The sequence below is a fragment of the Anguilla anguilla genome, chromosome 7 (genome assembly GCF_013347855.1).
Source record: "Anguilla anguilla isolate fAngAng1 chromosome 7, fAngAng1.pri, whole genome shotgun sequence".
Classification (NCBI taxonomy): Eukaryota; Metazoa; Chordata; class Actinopteri; order Anguilliformes; family Anguillidae; genus Anguilla; species Anguilla anguilla.
This window is the reverse complement of record NC_049207.1, coordinates 26,327,989-26,343,461: the sequence shown is the minus strand read 5'-3', so window position 1 is coordinate 26,343,461 and position 15,473 is coordinate 26,327,989. Positions and strand designations below refer to the sequence as shown.

At 44.8% G+C, this 15,473-nt stretch overlaps 1 protein-coding gene across 3 annotated transcripts; it reads left to right on the top strand.

Moving 5' to 3' along the window:
- Positions 1-898: 898 nt before the first annotated feature.
- Positions 899-14,505, top strand: LOC118231256 (bifunctional UDP-N-acetylglucosamine 2-epimerase/N-acetylmannosamine kinase-like). Of its 3 annotated transcripts, none has more exons than XM_035424906.1 (12): positions 899-999; positions 4,729-4,940; positions 5,434-5,888; positions 6,707-6,859; positions 7,491-7,703; positions 8,102-8,189; positions 8,793-9,003; positions 9,171-9,300; positions 9,508-9,729; positions 10,829-11,011; positions 11,625-11,741; positions 12,559-14,505. In XM_035424906.1, exons 1-12 carry the CDS (start codon positions 967-969, stop codon positions 12,792-12,794), a joined length of 2,253 nt encoding a protein of 750 aa, XP_035280797.1. In that variant the 5' UTR covers positions 899-966; the 3' UTR covers positions 12,795-14,505. The 3 variants fall into 3 exon arrangements, with proteins under 3 accessions (XP_035280797.1, XP_035280799.1, XP_035280798.1); XM_035424908.1 differs by lacking the exon at positions 899-999 and adding an exon at positions 3,191-3,242; XM_035424907.1 differs by lacking the exon at positions 899-999 and adding an exon at positions 3,241-3,259.
- The last annotated feature ends 968 nt before the right edge of the window (positions 14,506-15,473 follow it).

The following is a 15,473-nucleotide window of genomic DNA, read 5'->3' as shown; positions in this document are numbered from 1 at the left end:
AAAGTTCTCTCTGAGTAAAGGCCAAATGATATAACTGTGGACCATAGAGTTTCAGTGAAGACAACTTAAAAAAGAGATTAGTTTTTTATGATTGACCAGGACAGGTATATGCATATGTGTGCCAGCTTATGAAGTGGCATGAAACCAGTATGTCTTTTCAGACCATTTATCAAGTAAACACGATACAGTGTATTTGAAGACAACACCAAGGCCGCTTTTATTTTATGTTTCTTGCATCATCCCCGTTATTATTTATGCCCGATGACGCTGGTCGCAATGGCAGGATAAGCAGATCAGTTGCCGTCTAAATGCTGTTGCGTACATTTGCCTTAATGCTGTGACCTCAGTTTCACTTATCATGAATAACTTATCATGAAACAATAACCTGTGACGATGTGCCGTACGGTGCAGAGGCGCTGTGTTCAGTCTCAGCAGGAAGTGCAAATTCTGTCCCACAATTCACAAAATTTTGGTCTTTGCAATAATTTATTTTTCACCCCTTGGTATGATGAGTCAGTCTGTGGTTTGGAGAGACAAGAGAGGCAACTGTGACCTTATCTCAATTCTAGAGGCTGAAGTCGCAGGGATATACAGTACCGTGATTGGAACAAACATAATAATGTTTTAAATTATTATGCTGACGTTTTACCTTAAGTAAAGTATGTAACTACCATTAGAATTGTGATGTGCTTAATTCAAATATAGTTATAGATTAAATCTTCTTTTTTTCATTCTTAAAGTACCAGTACTCTAAGAGTTTGGAGAATGGGTGCTGATCGGACCAGCCCCAGAGGCAGGGCTGCACCTCAGCCAATGAGAATCCTTCATGTAAATGAGGGGATGGGTTTCAGTATCCTTTCGTATAGAGAGGATTGCTGTGGCTGAGTGACACTGGGTACCTGCGCTCCGGAGAAGGTGAACCAAAGCTTGTAAGAAACGTTTGCAGTGAGATCCGTCCAACAGAGCATGCATCCACAGGAATTTGGCAAAAACCCACATGTGAGTCCACTGCTTTCCCCCCATCTTCCCTCACCTCTTCAGGGTTGTCAGACTGTGGGATTTTTTTACCCCTTTAGATTTGAAATGTAAAACAGTGACTTTTTTATTATCTCACAGTGTAAGTTTCGGATTATGAATGTATCGGAGTCCATCCGAGATAGGGACTTTTAAAAGGGGATATGGAGTCTTGAAACATGTGTGAGCTCTTTGGAATTGGGAGATGTTTGAGGGATTTTGGTGGAGTAAAGGCTACCAAGGAATCTGGAAACCCTGTGACAGATCCTCCTCCCTCTCCTGATACTGACTGTAATCAGAAGAGCTTGGGACGCTGCCAGTGTGGAGGAAGGAACTGTGCCAATTGCATGTGAATGTCAGAGAACGATTTTACATTCAAAGAACAGGGCTAGACTCTCACTGTCAATGTGTGTGTGCATGTAGAAGAGGCGGAGACCCATGAGGTACTCAAGTCTGGGCTTGATGCAATGCTAGATGTTCTCTTAGACTGTAGGTGAATGACATGTTCTTGTCATTATGAGTTCTTATATTCCTTTTATCTTTAGCTGTCTCTCTCTGTTACTAGAGACTGAGGCTGTGACCTCATCGTGATTTGGAAATGTCTCTCTCTGTGCTGGTGTAAATATGGGATAGGAGCAGGTTTTAAGGCTATTGTGTAAAGTTTGGTGTTTCGGTAAATTATTTTCTCTCTCTCCCTTTCTCATAATTATACTCAATCATGTGTTTGCATGGGCCTGGCTGAGAGACTCTTACCTGCAGTTTGGTATTTTCCCATCATCCCAGTGAACATCCTCTTGTGTGTGACTGCTGTGTCATCAATCTTCTCGTTCTGACAGATGAAAGGCTAGTTCAGCCTTCAGTGTGCGCAGTCATATTTGAATGATGGGTCTTGGTGATAGTAGCTCATCCATTTGCCTACAGGTAGGAGGAGGAAGCGAGAGCCAGGGTTTCTGTGACAAACATTTGGTGAACTAGCACAGTGTCAAAGGGGTGGCCTTAGTGTGATGCAAGAGGTGGACTGGCATCTCCTCAATGTTGCATCAAACAAAGGCTCTAGCTTCAAATTGCTAGCTGGGAAGGGTGGAGTCAGTGGCCAAAAATTCCTGTTAGTTAAGCCTCTTCATTTTTGTGGAGCAATCAGACTGATTAGGATCTAACTGGAGTGGCAGCTATATTGGTGATACAACCCACAGGTTGGGCAGTGGTTGCACCTGGCTGGGTGGCAGACAGAGGACTTAATCATTTGTTTAAGCTGTGTTTTCCACAGGGCAACGAGTGGTTTGGTCTCCATAGAGACAGGGAACGAATCAGATATGGGTGTGGCCCCCAGAGTTTGGTATATGAACTTTGTTTCAGGATTGTGGGTAGGGTTTAGAGTGGAGAGGGTTACCTCATTTTAATGGGCAAATTGATGCCTGGTTGATGTCACACCTACCTGCCTGCCTGCACCTGTGTCAGCTGTGTGAACTGCGCACACTTCTGTCATGATTATGCAGCAGAGACCAGCAGCTTGTACCTTTCGAGCTGTCAGCAAGATGGCCTTACAAACACAGTTAGGCATTTCAGATCAGGAAGAAAGAAATTTAGGGTTAAAAGTAGTTAAAAGGTTTTCCGCCTGAAGGGTTTCTTTTCCCGATGGTGCTATTTTAGAGGTGTTAATGAAATTGGACCCAACTGAGTAACAAATCCCTGTCTAATACCAACATCAGGGTCATCCATATTGTTTGCCTAAGGTAGTCTATAGTATGCCAGTTTCAACCACATTTGAGGGTTTAGAAATGTTAGCACAATTGAGAAATTTAAGTGCAGAAGCCTACTTTGAACCAAGTAGGCTTCTGCACTTAAATTTCTCAATTGTGCTAACATTGCTCAAATGCTCAAATGTTCAGAGAGATTTGTTATTATGTAGCTGCAGATAGCTGTCAGAAAAAAAACACTAACCTTGTACATAAGAATCACAACCATACTGGAAAATAAGGATTTCATTGTATGTTTTCAGAAAAACTACCAAAGATTACATAAAGTGTCCTGCTACTGTTCATGGACACACCCATATTTTTTAAAGGTTCCTCTCTACGTATTAGCCACATACCCTTTGCTTACAGCAGGAATGAAAAGAATCTGAATCATTCCATTGACTCACATTTTTTTAGAATGATGTGTCTACATAAAGGGAGGAGATAAACGAATCTCCTCTGGCACTTGAAAGACAGAAGTTGGTATTGAAGGTTGGTATTGAAAGAAGGTTAGTGCTGATATAAGTGTACATGTACTCATGAGTACTTATACGTGTACTCGTGTATGTGGTGTGCTCTTTGCTTAGTGGTGAGTTTGCTTGTCTAATGAGTGTGTTTGTCCAGTCTGTGTTTGTGTAGTGGTGAATGGTATGGAGGATAAGTGTAAAGGTTGCCTTTGTAGGGTTGTTGGTGTGATTACTGGGTTTCTAAGAAACTGTGTTTAGTGGTGGATGCGATGCTGCAATTGTGCAGAAATTGCGTTTGTGAAGTGGTGAAAATGGTGATCCAGCAGATTAGCAATTATCTTAGCACAGAGTTTGGCTTGGTGAAGAAGCTGTGTATTTGTTGTGTCTGTAGTGGTGAATCTGATGACCTAGTTGTGTAGAAATTGTGTTCATGCCATGGCATCTGTCACAGGGCAGTTGTGTAGATGGTGTTTATGTCCTGGTGAATATTTGGGCCAGTTTCTGCTGTAGCTAATGAACTTGTACCTGTGCAAGCTGTTTGTGCAGCGATGAGTATGTTGTGTATTGGTGAGTGTGTTTGCATAGTGGTGAGTGTGTTTGTTTAGTGGTGAATGTGTTTGTCTAGTGAGTGTGCTTGTGTAGTGGTGTGTTCGTGTAGTGTTGAGGGTTTTTGTTTAATGATGAGCGTGTTTGAACTGTTGTACAGTGTTTGTGTAGTGTAGTGAGTTATGCTGGTAGTTGGTAGTACCACACAGTTTCAGGCAGAGTTCAGGTACATTCTTTGAGTTCAGGCTGTGAGTTAAACTGCCTGTTGAGCAAATTCTGTGATTTGTTAATTTTACAAAACAAATTCTTGCAGTTAGCCAAAACAGATGTACATTTCCATAAACCTTGGGCATGTTATTTAATTTGTACATAAACAGTGGTGAAAGTAACAGAAAAAGAAGAATGCAAGTATGTGTTAGATGTGTCTTTGTGGTTGTGGATGAGCTTTAAATTTGACACATGATTAAATACAAGTGTGTTTTTACACTTAGGTGTTTCTTTATACACATTTTGGCAACCCAATTCAGCAGTCATCAAAGTGAACTCACCAAGCATGCATTTATTAACACTAAAGAAAACCAATGTAAAGTTTTATACTTAAGTCAAAGTTTTTTTTTTTTTTTTTTTTTTAAATAAAGAAAACAGTGCCTTGGCCCTCCTACATTTATTCATGTTTATCTACCTTTAGAGGCCTTTTCCCCCAAGGATTTTGTCTAGTGTTTGCCTACCTGCCATACCAATGTGCACCTGTCATTCGCAGATTCAAGCAACACTTCTTTCTTTAATTATTTGACTTTTTACAGAATTAATTTTTGACATTGTATTTTATGCCTATTCAGACAAATCCTGTATTCATCATGGAGTCCACCAAAGTAAATGTCTGTCTTCTCCTGCTTTCTCCTCCACTTCACTCCTCCTCTCCTTTTTTCTCTCCACTCCTCTCCTCCTCTGCTCTCCTGTTGTAGGAGCTGTACTACATGCAGGTTCAGCGTGAGAGAGAGAGGGGTGAGAAGATGGAGGACAGCCCCAGGAACAGGAAGTTGAGGGTGTGTGTGGCCACCTGTAACCGTGCCGACTACTCCAAGCTGGCTCCCATCATGTTTGGCCTGAAGGCCGACCCGGAAAACTTTGACCTGCGGGTGGTGGTGCTGGGGTCCCACCTCATTGACGATTACGGGTGAGCCGAGCGATTCACCCTTCTGTCCTTAAAAAAAAAAAGATTTCCTTTAGAGTGCTCAAGTGTGTGAGAGATTAGTCTAATCTGAAGATGATGCTCAGATGTTATTTCTCCTGGGGGGGAATATTCTATCATTCTCTGTGTCAGTAGCAGTTAGTTCTCACTGAGAAAATCTTTTCCTCAAAACTTTCTGAACCCTTCTTCTCAACTGGATCAATGTGGACTGGTCGTTTGAGGGTATCATGGCATGTCCACTGTGAGTTAAATAAAGGGGCGACATAGCTCAGGAGGTAAGACCGATTGTCTGGCAGTCGGAGGGTTGCCGGTTCAAACCCCGCCCTGGGTGTGTCGAAGTGTCCTTGAGCAAGACACCTAATCCCTAACTGCTCTGGCGAATGAGAGGCATCAATTGTAAAGCGCTTTGGATAAAAGCGCTATATAAAATGCAGTCCATTTACCATTTACCAATATGCGGTGCCCCCCTTTCCCCCAGGAACACGTTCCGCATGATCGAGCAGGACGAATTCGAGGTCAGCTCCAAGCTGCACACCATCGTGCGTGGGGAGGACGAGGCCGCCATGGTGGAGTCGGTGGGCCTGGCGCTGGTCAAGCTGCCGGACGTCCTGCGGCGGCTGAACCCGGACGTGCTGCTCGTCCACGGCGACCGCTTCGACGCGCTGGCGCTGGCCACCGCCGCGGCGCTCATGAACATCCGCATCCTGCACGTGGAGGGCGGGGAGGTGAGCGGCACCATCGACGACTCCATCCGCCACGCCATCTCCAAGCTGGCGCACTACCACGCCTGCTGCACCCGCAGCGCCGAGCAGCACCTTATCGCCATGTGCGAGGACCACAGCCGCATCCTGCTGGCCGGCTGCCCCTCCTATGACCGACTCCTCACCTCTTACCACAGCGAGGACTCCGCCAAAGTCATACAGCACTGGCTCGGTAGGTACTGTAGCTGCAGCTACCTGTTTACATGTTGCATTGCATTCATTTAGTTGAGAGCCTCACCCTCTCTTTAGCCACATAGCATAAAATACAAATACAGATGTAATGTATTGTATGCGTTACTGTATACAAAGCACCAGTAGAGTACAATAGAGGTTTTATGATGGTTATGAAGCATTGTGAAACAGGTCTGACAGGCTTAGGATGTAAAGGTTGGGTGTTTCACTTGTGTCTTTTCTTTCTGCCAGAGAACAAGCTAACGAAGAGAATCGTTTTTCAGTGAGTCACTGTGTGTCCAACGTGACATCTTTATATCATGGAAATGATCTCTGACACTTCCCTCTCTTCACATGCTTTGACGTAATGAGCTACCTTCTCGTCATACATTGCTCTGTTCCTCTATTGTGTTATCGTATGACGGGGGAAAAACTTTAACCTGTGTAAAATATGTTGGGCCAACTTCATATTTAGCAGATTAATATGGCATTTAGCAGCCACTCTTATCCAGGGCTACTTACAGTTTAGTTTTTTTATTTTTATTTTTATTTTTTACACATGGTTAATTTATACAGCTGGATATTTTACTGTAGCAATTCAGTTTAACTGTCTTGCACTAGGCTACAACAGGCAGTGCCCCAGCTGGGAACTGAACCTGCAATCTCTGAGTTATGTTTGCAGCATATAGCGCCTTTCACTTCAGGGTCTCGCCAATTGATTTTTTACGGTAAATGGGGGGTGGGGGGGACTCACCTCACCTGTTCGCCACCCACCTTGGTGATTCGCCACTTACCCCCTTGATCTCCTCACCCCGACAGGAGATGATGTGAAAGAGAACGGCTACATCCTGGCTCTGCAGCACCCCGTCACCACCGACATCGAGAACTCTGTGAAGATGTACGGCCTGATGCTGGACGCCCTGATATCCTTTAACAAGAGAACGCTCATCCTCTTCCCCAACATCGACGCAGGTAAGCCCCGCCCACTCCGGTGAACCCGATTCTTCTCAGGATCATTTTCAACAACAGCCGCACGCCGCAGGCATTCATCTCAAGCTGTGCTAAGGAAAAATGTGTTTTGCACTGGTCTCCTGGAAACAGTTTCAAAGATGTAGATTGCTCCTGTGCTCAGACCACTAGTAGAAATAACTTAAGTGAGAGTTTAAGCGCAAGAATTTCAACAAAGACGCCATCAGTGCAAAAATAGCTTTTGAGACCACTGGTATACTTAGAATTTTGAAAGTACAAACTGGTAACATTTTTACCCTCTTCTTCAGCCTTTTTATCCATTTTTCATTCATTATTGCAAATGACACAGATGTGAAAGTTTTGTTTACACTTAACAAATATATTTCTGTGTTATATATTTATCATTGTATGTTGCACATATAAGCCCATGCGTCATACAGCAGTCCTTGAGTTGGGCTCACAAGTCTCTAAGTGCAGCTCAACAGACAGACTCACAGGCATTGACCCGCAGATTTAACCCAGCCCTCCCTCCTCTCCTCTCCTCTCCTCTCCTCTCCTCTCATCTCCTCTCCCCTCCCCTCCTCTCCTCTCCTCTCCCCTCCTGTCCTCTCCTCTCCTCTCCTCCCCCCCACAGGAAGTAAGGATATGGTGCGTGTGATGAGGAGGAAGGGGATCGAACGACACCCCAACTTCCGGGCGGCGAAGCACGTGCCCTTTGACAAGTTCATCCAGCTGGTGGAACACGCCGGCTGCATGATCGGTAACAGCAGCGGAGGGGTGCGGGAGGCGGGGGCGTTTGGAACGCCCGTCATCAACCTGGGGTCCCGCCAGACGGGCAGAGAGACAGGTAGGGGGCACAGCTTTCAGGAAAAGACTCACACTCTGGAGGGATTAATCAAATCAATGTTGTCACCACTGTGTTGTATTGGCTTGGGAACTGTACTCTAACTCAAAGGTTATGGATTCGATTCCCAGCTGGGGCACTACTGCTGTACCATTGAACTAGGCACTTAACCCAAAATGGGTTAAACAGTGAAAATGAAAAGGGGTAGCTGTGTAAGTTGTTTAGACCTAAGCTTAAATGCAAGCACACCCACAGTAGGGTGTAGGTGGTGTGTTCCTTCAGTTTCCCTGACAATGTGGCAGCTATTTATATATAATTTCACCCCTGTAGGATATCTGTGCAGTTGGACCCAAAGCTGTCCATTGGTTTATCTGATTGTGAATGTGTTCAAACCCCACCAGGTGAAAACGTCCTTCATGTGCGAGATGCAGACACACAGTATAAGATCTACCACGCCCTAGAGCTGCAGTTTGGGAAGCGCTATCCCTGGTGTGTACCACATAATACCTGTAAAACACAGGATGGCCTGTTAAAGAGAACTGTGGGAGTGGGTATCACATTGAGCGGGAGGTGTCAAAAGTGCTCTTTGGAAAGGATCCACACAATTAGATCATCTTGAAAAACTTGACCACTACCCACTTCTTCTGTCAAAAAGATGAAAATCTGTATTTATACAGTATATGCACTGACCAGATCAGAGTTTCACTATTCACTATGAGGACAATATTGACTCAAGTCTCTTGTTTAATAGTTATTCAGTCTCAATTATTCTAAGTGATTCTCACTTAGTCTCAATAAGGAATTTAATTACTATGAGTGAAGGTTCTAATCATGCTGCTTGACTCAAAGTAAATGTGTACTGACATCACTTATGTCCACTGCTCTACTCAACTGTCAAATTCAAGCTCATTCCACCAAATTAAAACCGACACAAAAATTGGGTTACCTTGATGGTATAACTGGTCTTTGGACTTCATCTAATAGTTTCTTACCTTGACTCCTTGAGGATAAGACATGAAACACTGGTCACATGCTGTAGCCCTACCCACAATGCATTTGGTCCTTAAATGGCTGTTCCGCCTCACTCCGCAGCTCTAAGATCTACGGTGATGGGAACTCAGTGCCGCGCATCCTGAAGTTCCTGCAGAGCATCGATCTGGACGAGCCGCTGCAGAAGTCCTTCCGCTTCCCACCGGTGAAGGAGTGCTTCTCCCAGGACATCGACCACATCCTGGAGACCCAGAGCGCCCTGGCCGTAGACCTGGGAGGGACCAACCTGCGTGTGGCCATCATCAGCATGAAGGTAAGGCCCTGGAGCAGTGGTTTCAAACTACAGTTCTGGAGGGCCACAGGGTCTACAAGTTTAACTCCAGGCCAGGAGGACCACAGAGTCTGCAGGTTTAGCTCTAATCCTAGAAGGATTGTTGCTTGAATATTGTGTTTTTGACGTTCAATGTTATTTGATGGCAGGGGGGTATAGTGAAGAAGTTCTGCCAACCAAACCCAAAAAACTATGAAGCCAGGATGGAACTCATTTTGAAAATGTGCACAGATGCTGCAATCCAAGCTGTGGACCTCAACTGCAGAATCTTGGGTGTGGGTAGGTACACTTCTGCATGGATACCACATTAGAACCATTTCCATTTGGAGGCAAATGGGGCCAGTTACCTCTCCGTAGTTCTAAAAGTCTCTTTCTCTCCCTCTCGATCTCTCTCTTCTTCTCTCCCTTTTTCTGTTTTGTTCTTTCTATCCTTCTCTCTTCCCCCTCCTTCTTTCTCTCCCTCGTTTACCTCTCTCTCTCTCTCAGGCGTGTCCACTGGCGGCCGTGTGAATCCTCAGGAGGGGGTGATCATAGACTCCACCAAGCTGATCAAGGAGTGGAGCGGCATTGACATTCGCACGCCCATCTCCGACGCCCTGCATCTGCCCGTGTGGGTGGACAACGACGGGAACTGTGCTGCCCTGGCGGAGAGGAAGTTCGGCCACGGCCGAGGGGTGGAGGACTTTGTGACCATCATCACTGGCACAGGTATGCAGACCGCAGCATTAGGACCCATGACGAGGTCAGCACGTATTTATTCTTTTCTACATTGTTTTACTACTATTTTCTCTATATTTGAAATGCTCCATTTACAAAAGAAACCTGGTGAGGATATGTCCATTTAACAGGGTTGGTAAAGGGGGGAGTTTAATTTGTATTGACCTGTTGCGTTAGCCAAACCTTTATGGAACCCAGCTGTTAATTTCCTGTGAAATGCGATGTGAAGCTGCTGCTTCTTTGCACACCGTGGTGCACAAGCTAAACTAGCGAAGAAATTTATTTTGTGGTAGACGCTTCATGTGAAGCTTGAGAAGGCAGACTGCAGACTCCCAATTAAGCGAGACACAGAGACAGAGAGAGAGTTTCCATTCTGCTATTGGTCATAAACATCATTGGTGGCAGCCAATGAGAAAGCCACAGGCTGGACCCCGGCCCTGTGTGTGAGCCTGTGTTTAGTCATGAGGGAACGTACTCTCATTTTGAGCATACCACTGATGCAGACTCCACAGAAAACCAGACCAAAGAAAACGCTGATGTCACAGGAGGTTGCATGTTCCCTGGACTATTTTTCTTTGCGTTGGAAACCGTCCTTTGCTAGAATTAACAGAGTAAACCTGACACACCCCAGCTACAGCGAGACAGGTATTCAATCCAAACCGCAAAATGGAGTTAAATGATCTCCCTATTCATGAACAGATCCTTGTAACAAATATAGGAATGTTTAATTACTCAGCTGACCATGGGAACACAAACAGGATGAAATGTTTACAATAGAGGTGTAGCCCTCTTTCATGTAGCTGACAATATATTTACACTGAATCACCCTGGGGGAGTGAGACAGTGGCCCCCGCCGGACTGATACTGAAATTCCATTGATGCAAGACATATCTGCAAATTAGGGTGTTGCCTCTTCAGCCTCTAATACACAGACACACACGCACCCCACGCATGAACAAACATCATCTGTGTGTTCCCCAAACAGACGTCATGTTTGTTTTATGTGCTCTCAGCCACTCTCTCGCACGGCCGGTGAAGCCGAAGCCATAATCCCGCCCTAAATGCCTGCTTGGCTGTCTGTGATTGGCAGGCATCGGCGGGGGGATCATTCAGCACGGCGAGCTGATCCACGGCAGCACCTTCTGCGCGGCCGAGCTGGGCCACATCACCGTGTCTCTGGACGGGCCCGAGTGCAAGTGCGGCAGCCGCGGCTGCGTGGAGGCCTTCGCGTCCGGCCTGGCCCTGCAGCACGAGGCCAAGAAGCTGCACGATGGTCAGTGCCCCGCCACCCGCTCAGCGTGTCTGTAACTGTGCTGCGGCGGTACTTTACAGTGTCATGTAATAGTGCATTGGTATGTTACAGTGTCATGTAATGGTGCAATGGTATGTTACAGTGTCTTGTAATGGTGCAGCGGCACTTTACAGCATAATGTAATGGTGCAATGGTATGTTACAGCATAATGTAATGGTGCAATGGCATGTTACAGCTTCATGTAATGGTACAATGGTATGTTACAGCATCATGTAATGGTGCAATGGTATGTTACAGCATAATGTAATGGTGCAATGGTATGTTACAATGTTATGTAATGGTGCAGTGGTATGTTGCAGCATCATGTAATGGTGCAATGGCATGTTACAGCATCATGTAATGGTGCAATGGTATGTTACAGCATCATGTAATGGTGCAATGGTAATCTGGAGCATGAAGTACAGTGCAACTGTGCACTGTAATAACGCACTGGAGTAGTTTGTTCTATAATTATATTCTGTGACTGTTCTGCAACAGTGTGCTGTAACAGTCTTTCGTTTGTAAAAGGCTGCTGTAGCAGTGTGACACAGTGTTTTGTAACAGTGTGGCTGAGCTGTACTTGTGTGATCCACAGCGGACCTATTGATCACGGAGGAGGTGCCCCTCAAAGGTGAAGAGACCATTACCGCTGCTCACCTCATCAGCGCTGCTCAGCATGGTAACCCCAAGGCAGAGGCTGTTCTCAGAACAGGTGAGTGTGCAGCTTTAGAGAAGTTTGTGACAAGTACCTGCAATGGAGGTTGTTCTCACAACAGGTGAGTGTGCAGGTCAAGAGTAGTCTGTGGCAGGTGCCTACAGTGGAGGCTGATCTCAGAACAGGTAAGTGTGCTATTTTAGAATAGTTTGTGACAGGTGAGATCTCTGTTTGTATCTCACATTTTGGGAAGATGTGATAATCCAGGATACATAAACCATTTTACATAATTACATTTTACAAAATTATGAAGTAAGTAAACCTGTCAGACTGCATTGCTCTATGCTGTATCAAAAGGTCACATTTTCTGTCTGCATTCCTGCTGAGAGATAGAGCCTATGTGTGCACCTCAAACAATAGTAGGCATGTGTGCTTGTGCTTGTGTATGTGTGCGTGGGTGTGTGTGTGAGTGGGTGCTTAGTTATGTGTGTGTGTGTGTGTGTGTGTGTGTGTATTTGTATGTATGAGCAGGTCCTTGTGTGTGTGTGTGTATGTGCGTGCTTGCATGCATGCGTCCATGCGTGCGTGCGTGTGCGTGTGAGTGGCTGCTTATATGTGAATACAATTGCTCAGTTCACAAATTCTTCTTCTTTTGCATGTGTAATTATGTGTAATCTTCCTGTTTGTGTACTTGTGCAGGTCGCAGCATGTAGGCTGGCTGTCTTTGACTCCTCAAACTAACATTAAGAAGCTGCTGCACAACTTCAACCAAATAGTTTGAAGTGAACCTGTTTGTGCATGCCCATAATCTGAGTGCATGCGTGTGCGTGTGCTGATGTTGGGGTGTGTCGCTCTAATCCTCTCTCTCCCCCAGCTGGCACGGCCTTGGGTGTGGCCGTGGTGAACATCCTGCACACGGTCAACCCCTCCCTGGTGGTCTTGTCCGGCGTGCTGGCCTCCTCCTACCAAGCGCCTGTCCAGCAGGTCATCTCCCAGCGTGCCCTGTGCTCCGTCGGTAACGTCAAGGTGCTGACCTCTGACCTCCAGGAGCCCGCCCTCCTGGGTGCCGCCAGCATGGTGCTGGACTTCGCCACCCGCAGGATGAATTGACCGCCCAGCCCAGGCCCGCCGCCACCGCCGCCTTCCATCTTTAGCTGCAACTGAAGGGCCCGCCCGGGCCTACATCTCTGTGTTTTCCTTTGTGTGTGTGGGGTTACCTGGACCTCCTGGGACAGGTGCTCTGTGTGAGGCCACACCAACCGACTCACCCTGCGGAAGCCCCTCTGTGACGGATGAGAGGGCCCTTCTCTTCTGCAGGGTTGGTGCTGCTCTTTTTCGGTTTTGATTTCAGAAACTTCATTTTATTATCTGTCTGTTTTTACTTTATCTTCTGAGTTTGGAAGAAGCAGTCTTTTTTCTTTTTTTTTTTAAATACATGCATTCTTGAAGTGGTCCTGCCGCTGAATGTTCCTCAGGGGATTTGGGAGAGTGCGCAGACGCTAGGTTCTGCTGCTTCTCATGGCGCAGTCCACAGTCCTGTGGCTGAGCACTGCAGTGCCGCAATTTTCTGCACAGCTGGGTCAGCTAGGTCAGTTTTTTTTTTTTTTTTTTTTGCATTTTTCCACCTTCTCTCCCAATTTGGAATAACCAATTGAATATCGGTGCTCATAAATGGACCCCTGACTATTAAATCAGGAGAGAGCAGACCTCCACACGCTCTCTGATGCATGTCACCTCACAGCCCGCTAGTCAGGCCTGCACAGAGATGAGTCAGAGGAATACGCTTCATGTGCAGCTTCACAGGCGGACTGCAGGCACCTGGTAAACCAGCACGGGTCGCTGTAGAACAATGAGACGCAGATTCCTCCTAAATTAACCCTACCTAACATTTGGCGACGCTGCCACCAATTACGCATGGCCTTGTGGGGCTCCCGGCCACAGTCAGGATTCAATCCCAGACCAGGGGCTAGAACAGCTCCGAAACCGGATGAGCCACCCAGCAGCCACCAGCAGATCCTCATAAATGATGAGAATTATAAACACCAGCCAAGATCCTCCAGCAGAATGTTTTCTTATACTTGAAAAATGAAGAAATTAAGAAATGCTAATTATACTGCCCAATGAGCATTATCCACAAAGTGTCCACACAATCACCATTCAAACTGATGCCAAAAAATATGACCGGGAAGAAGCACAAACAACCTGAATGCCGACTGCTTAGTTCTCAGCATTGATCTTTCTAGATGTTTGCAGTACTTAGAGTAGTGTTTTCAGCAGCACTTTACTTGAACTACCTGAGCCTCATAAAAATCACATAACAGTAATAAGCATGACACAGCCAGTCACAAGAGCATATTCCAATTTCAGGCAAGTGCTATAACACTGTGACAACGTATTTAATTTTACGAAACAGATTTAACCCAAATTGAAAATGATCTTGGCATACATTATTACAAGGTCAATAGATTTGTAATGAAGTATGATGTAAAATGATGTAAACCACTCTTGTGACTGTTGTGTCATCCACAGTGTTATGTTGGATTAATGGAATATTATTTCAGGGAGGAGGGGATAATGTCTTATTATATATTCATATTACTGAAGGGATGTTTTATTGTTTTAGTAATATTAAGTTTATTTAACAAACACTGGAAAACTGTCACAATGTAAAGTTTTGCGGCTGAAATGATGCTGACAAAACAGTTTTGCACAATGAAAGAAAAATGTGATAAATAATGATATGTCTTTATAGAATACATAAATGTCACACTTTTAATGATATATGGATGTAAATTTGACATTCAAAAATTGTTAAAAATGTTCTTGTGTGCAAAAAAATACTGTCTTGAATTTTAGATGGCTATATTAATATATGGTAAGAATGTTTACCAAAAAAAATTACAATAAAACCATTTATTTATGAGAATCTGGGCTCTTTTTGGTTGCTTAGTCTTTGGGACATGAACTGTTTGGAATACCTCAAGAGAATGGAGGGACTAGAGATGACCTGGGTCAAATAATTTCATGATACTTTAACACCAGTAAAATTATTGCAGATAACTGAAATTTTATTAAAGGAATCTGGAAAAAAATAGAAATCTGTTTCCACCCTAATATCCAGAACAAAGTCTTTCTTTAATGTGGTTGTAGATGTAGGTAAGTGACATGATTCCTAGCAGATTCTAAAGGATTTAACTGGAGCAATTTAAATTGACTGGTGTTGTCAAAAGTAGTATTGTGTGTAAATTACAAGGACTAAGGGGGAGAGACTTGTGGTCATGATAACAGATCTAATGCAAACTGGTCGTCTGGGGAACAGGCTTTCAGAGATGCGACTGGTGCCTAGATCTCCTCAAGGATGCTGCAGACATGTCATTCCTAAACTCCTGTAGTCATGGAGATAGAGTAGGAGCCAGTCCTCACTAACTTGTGAAGTCCAAGTCCCAGGGAGACAATCTGACCCACAATTTAGAATAGCGTGTCCCCTTAGAGGACCAAAATGAGTGGCAATTTTATTGTATCCATAGGTAGCCTAAATATTTCTCAGATTTAAAATGTACATATTTTGAATTTGCCATTTCTAATGAGTATGCATGTTGATCTCCGATTATATAAATCAAAAGTAGTCAATTCTTCTGAATATGGCTGTACACCGGTAAAATGCTAATCCCTTTTCCTGTGTTGTTTGTTCCTCCAGTCTGTTGCCATTAAGCGGCCATGACGGCATTTTACCATATGACTTTACTTAGGATCATCTTTGTTGATATCCGGTTCGCGGCGCAAGTTCAG

Excerpts from the sequence above, each read along its gene's own strand:
- LOC118231256 (XM_035424906.1), top strand. The coding sequence starts at position 967 with ATGCATCCACAGGAATTTGGCAAAAACCCACAT. Across the intron at positions 4,941-5,433 it reads CACCTCATTGACGATTACGG|GAACACGTTCCGCATGATCG; the intron begins GTGAGCCGAGCG and ends CCTTTCCCCCAG. Across the intron at positions 9,730-10,828 it reads GACCATCATCACTGGCACAG|GCATCGGCGGGGGGATCATT; the intron begins GTATGCAGACCG and ends TGTGATTGGCAG.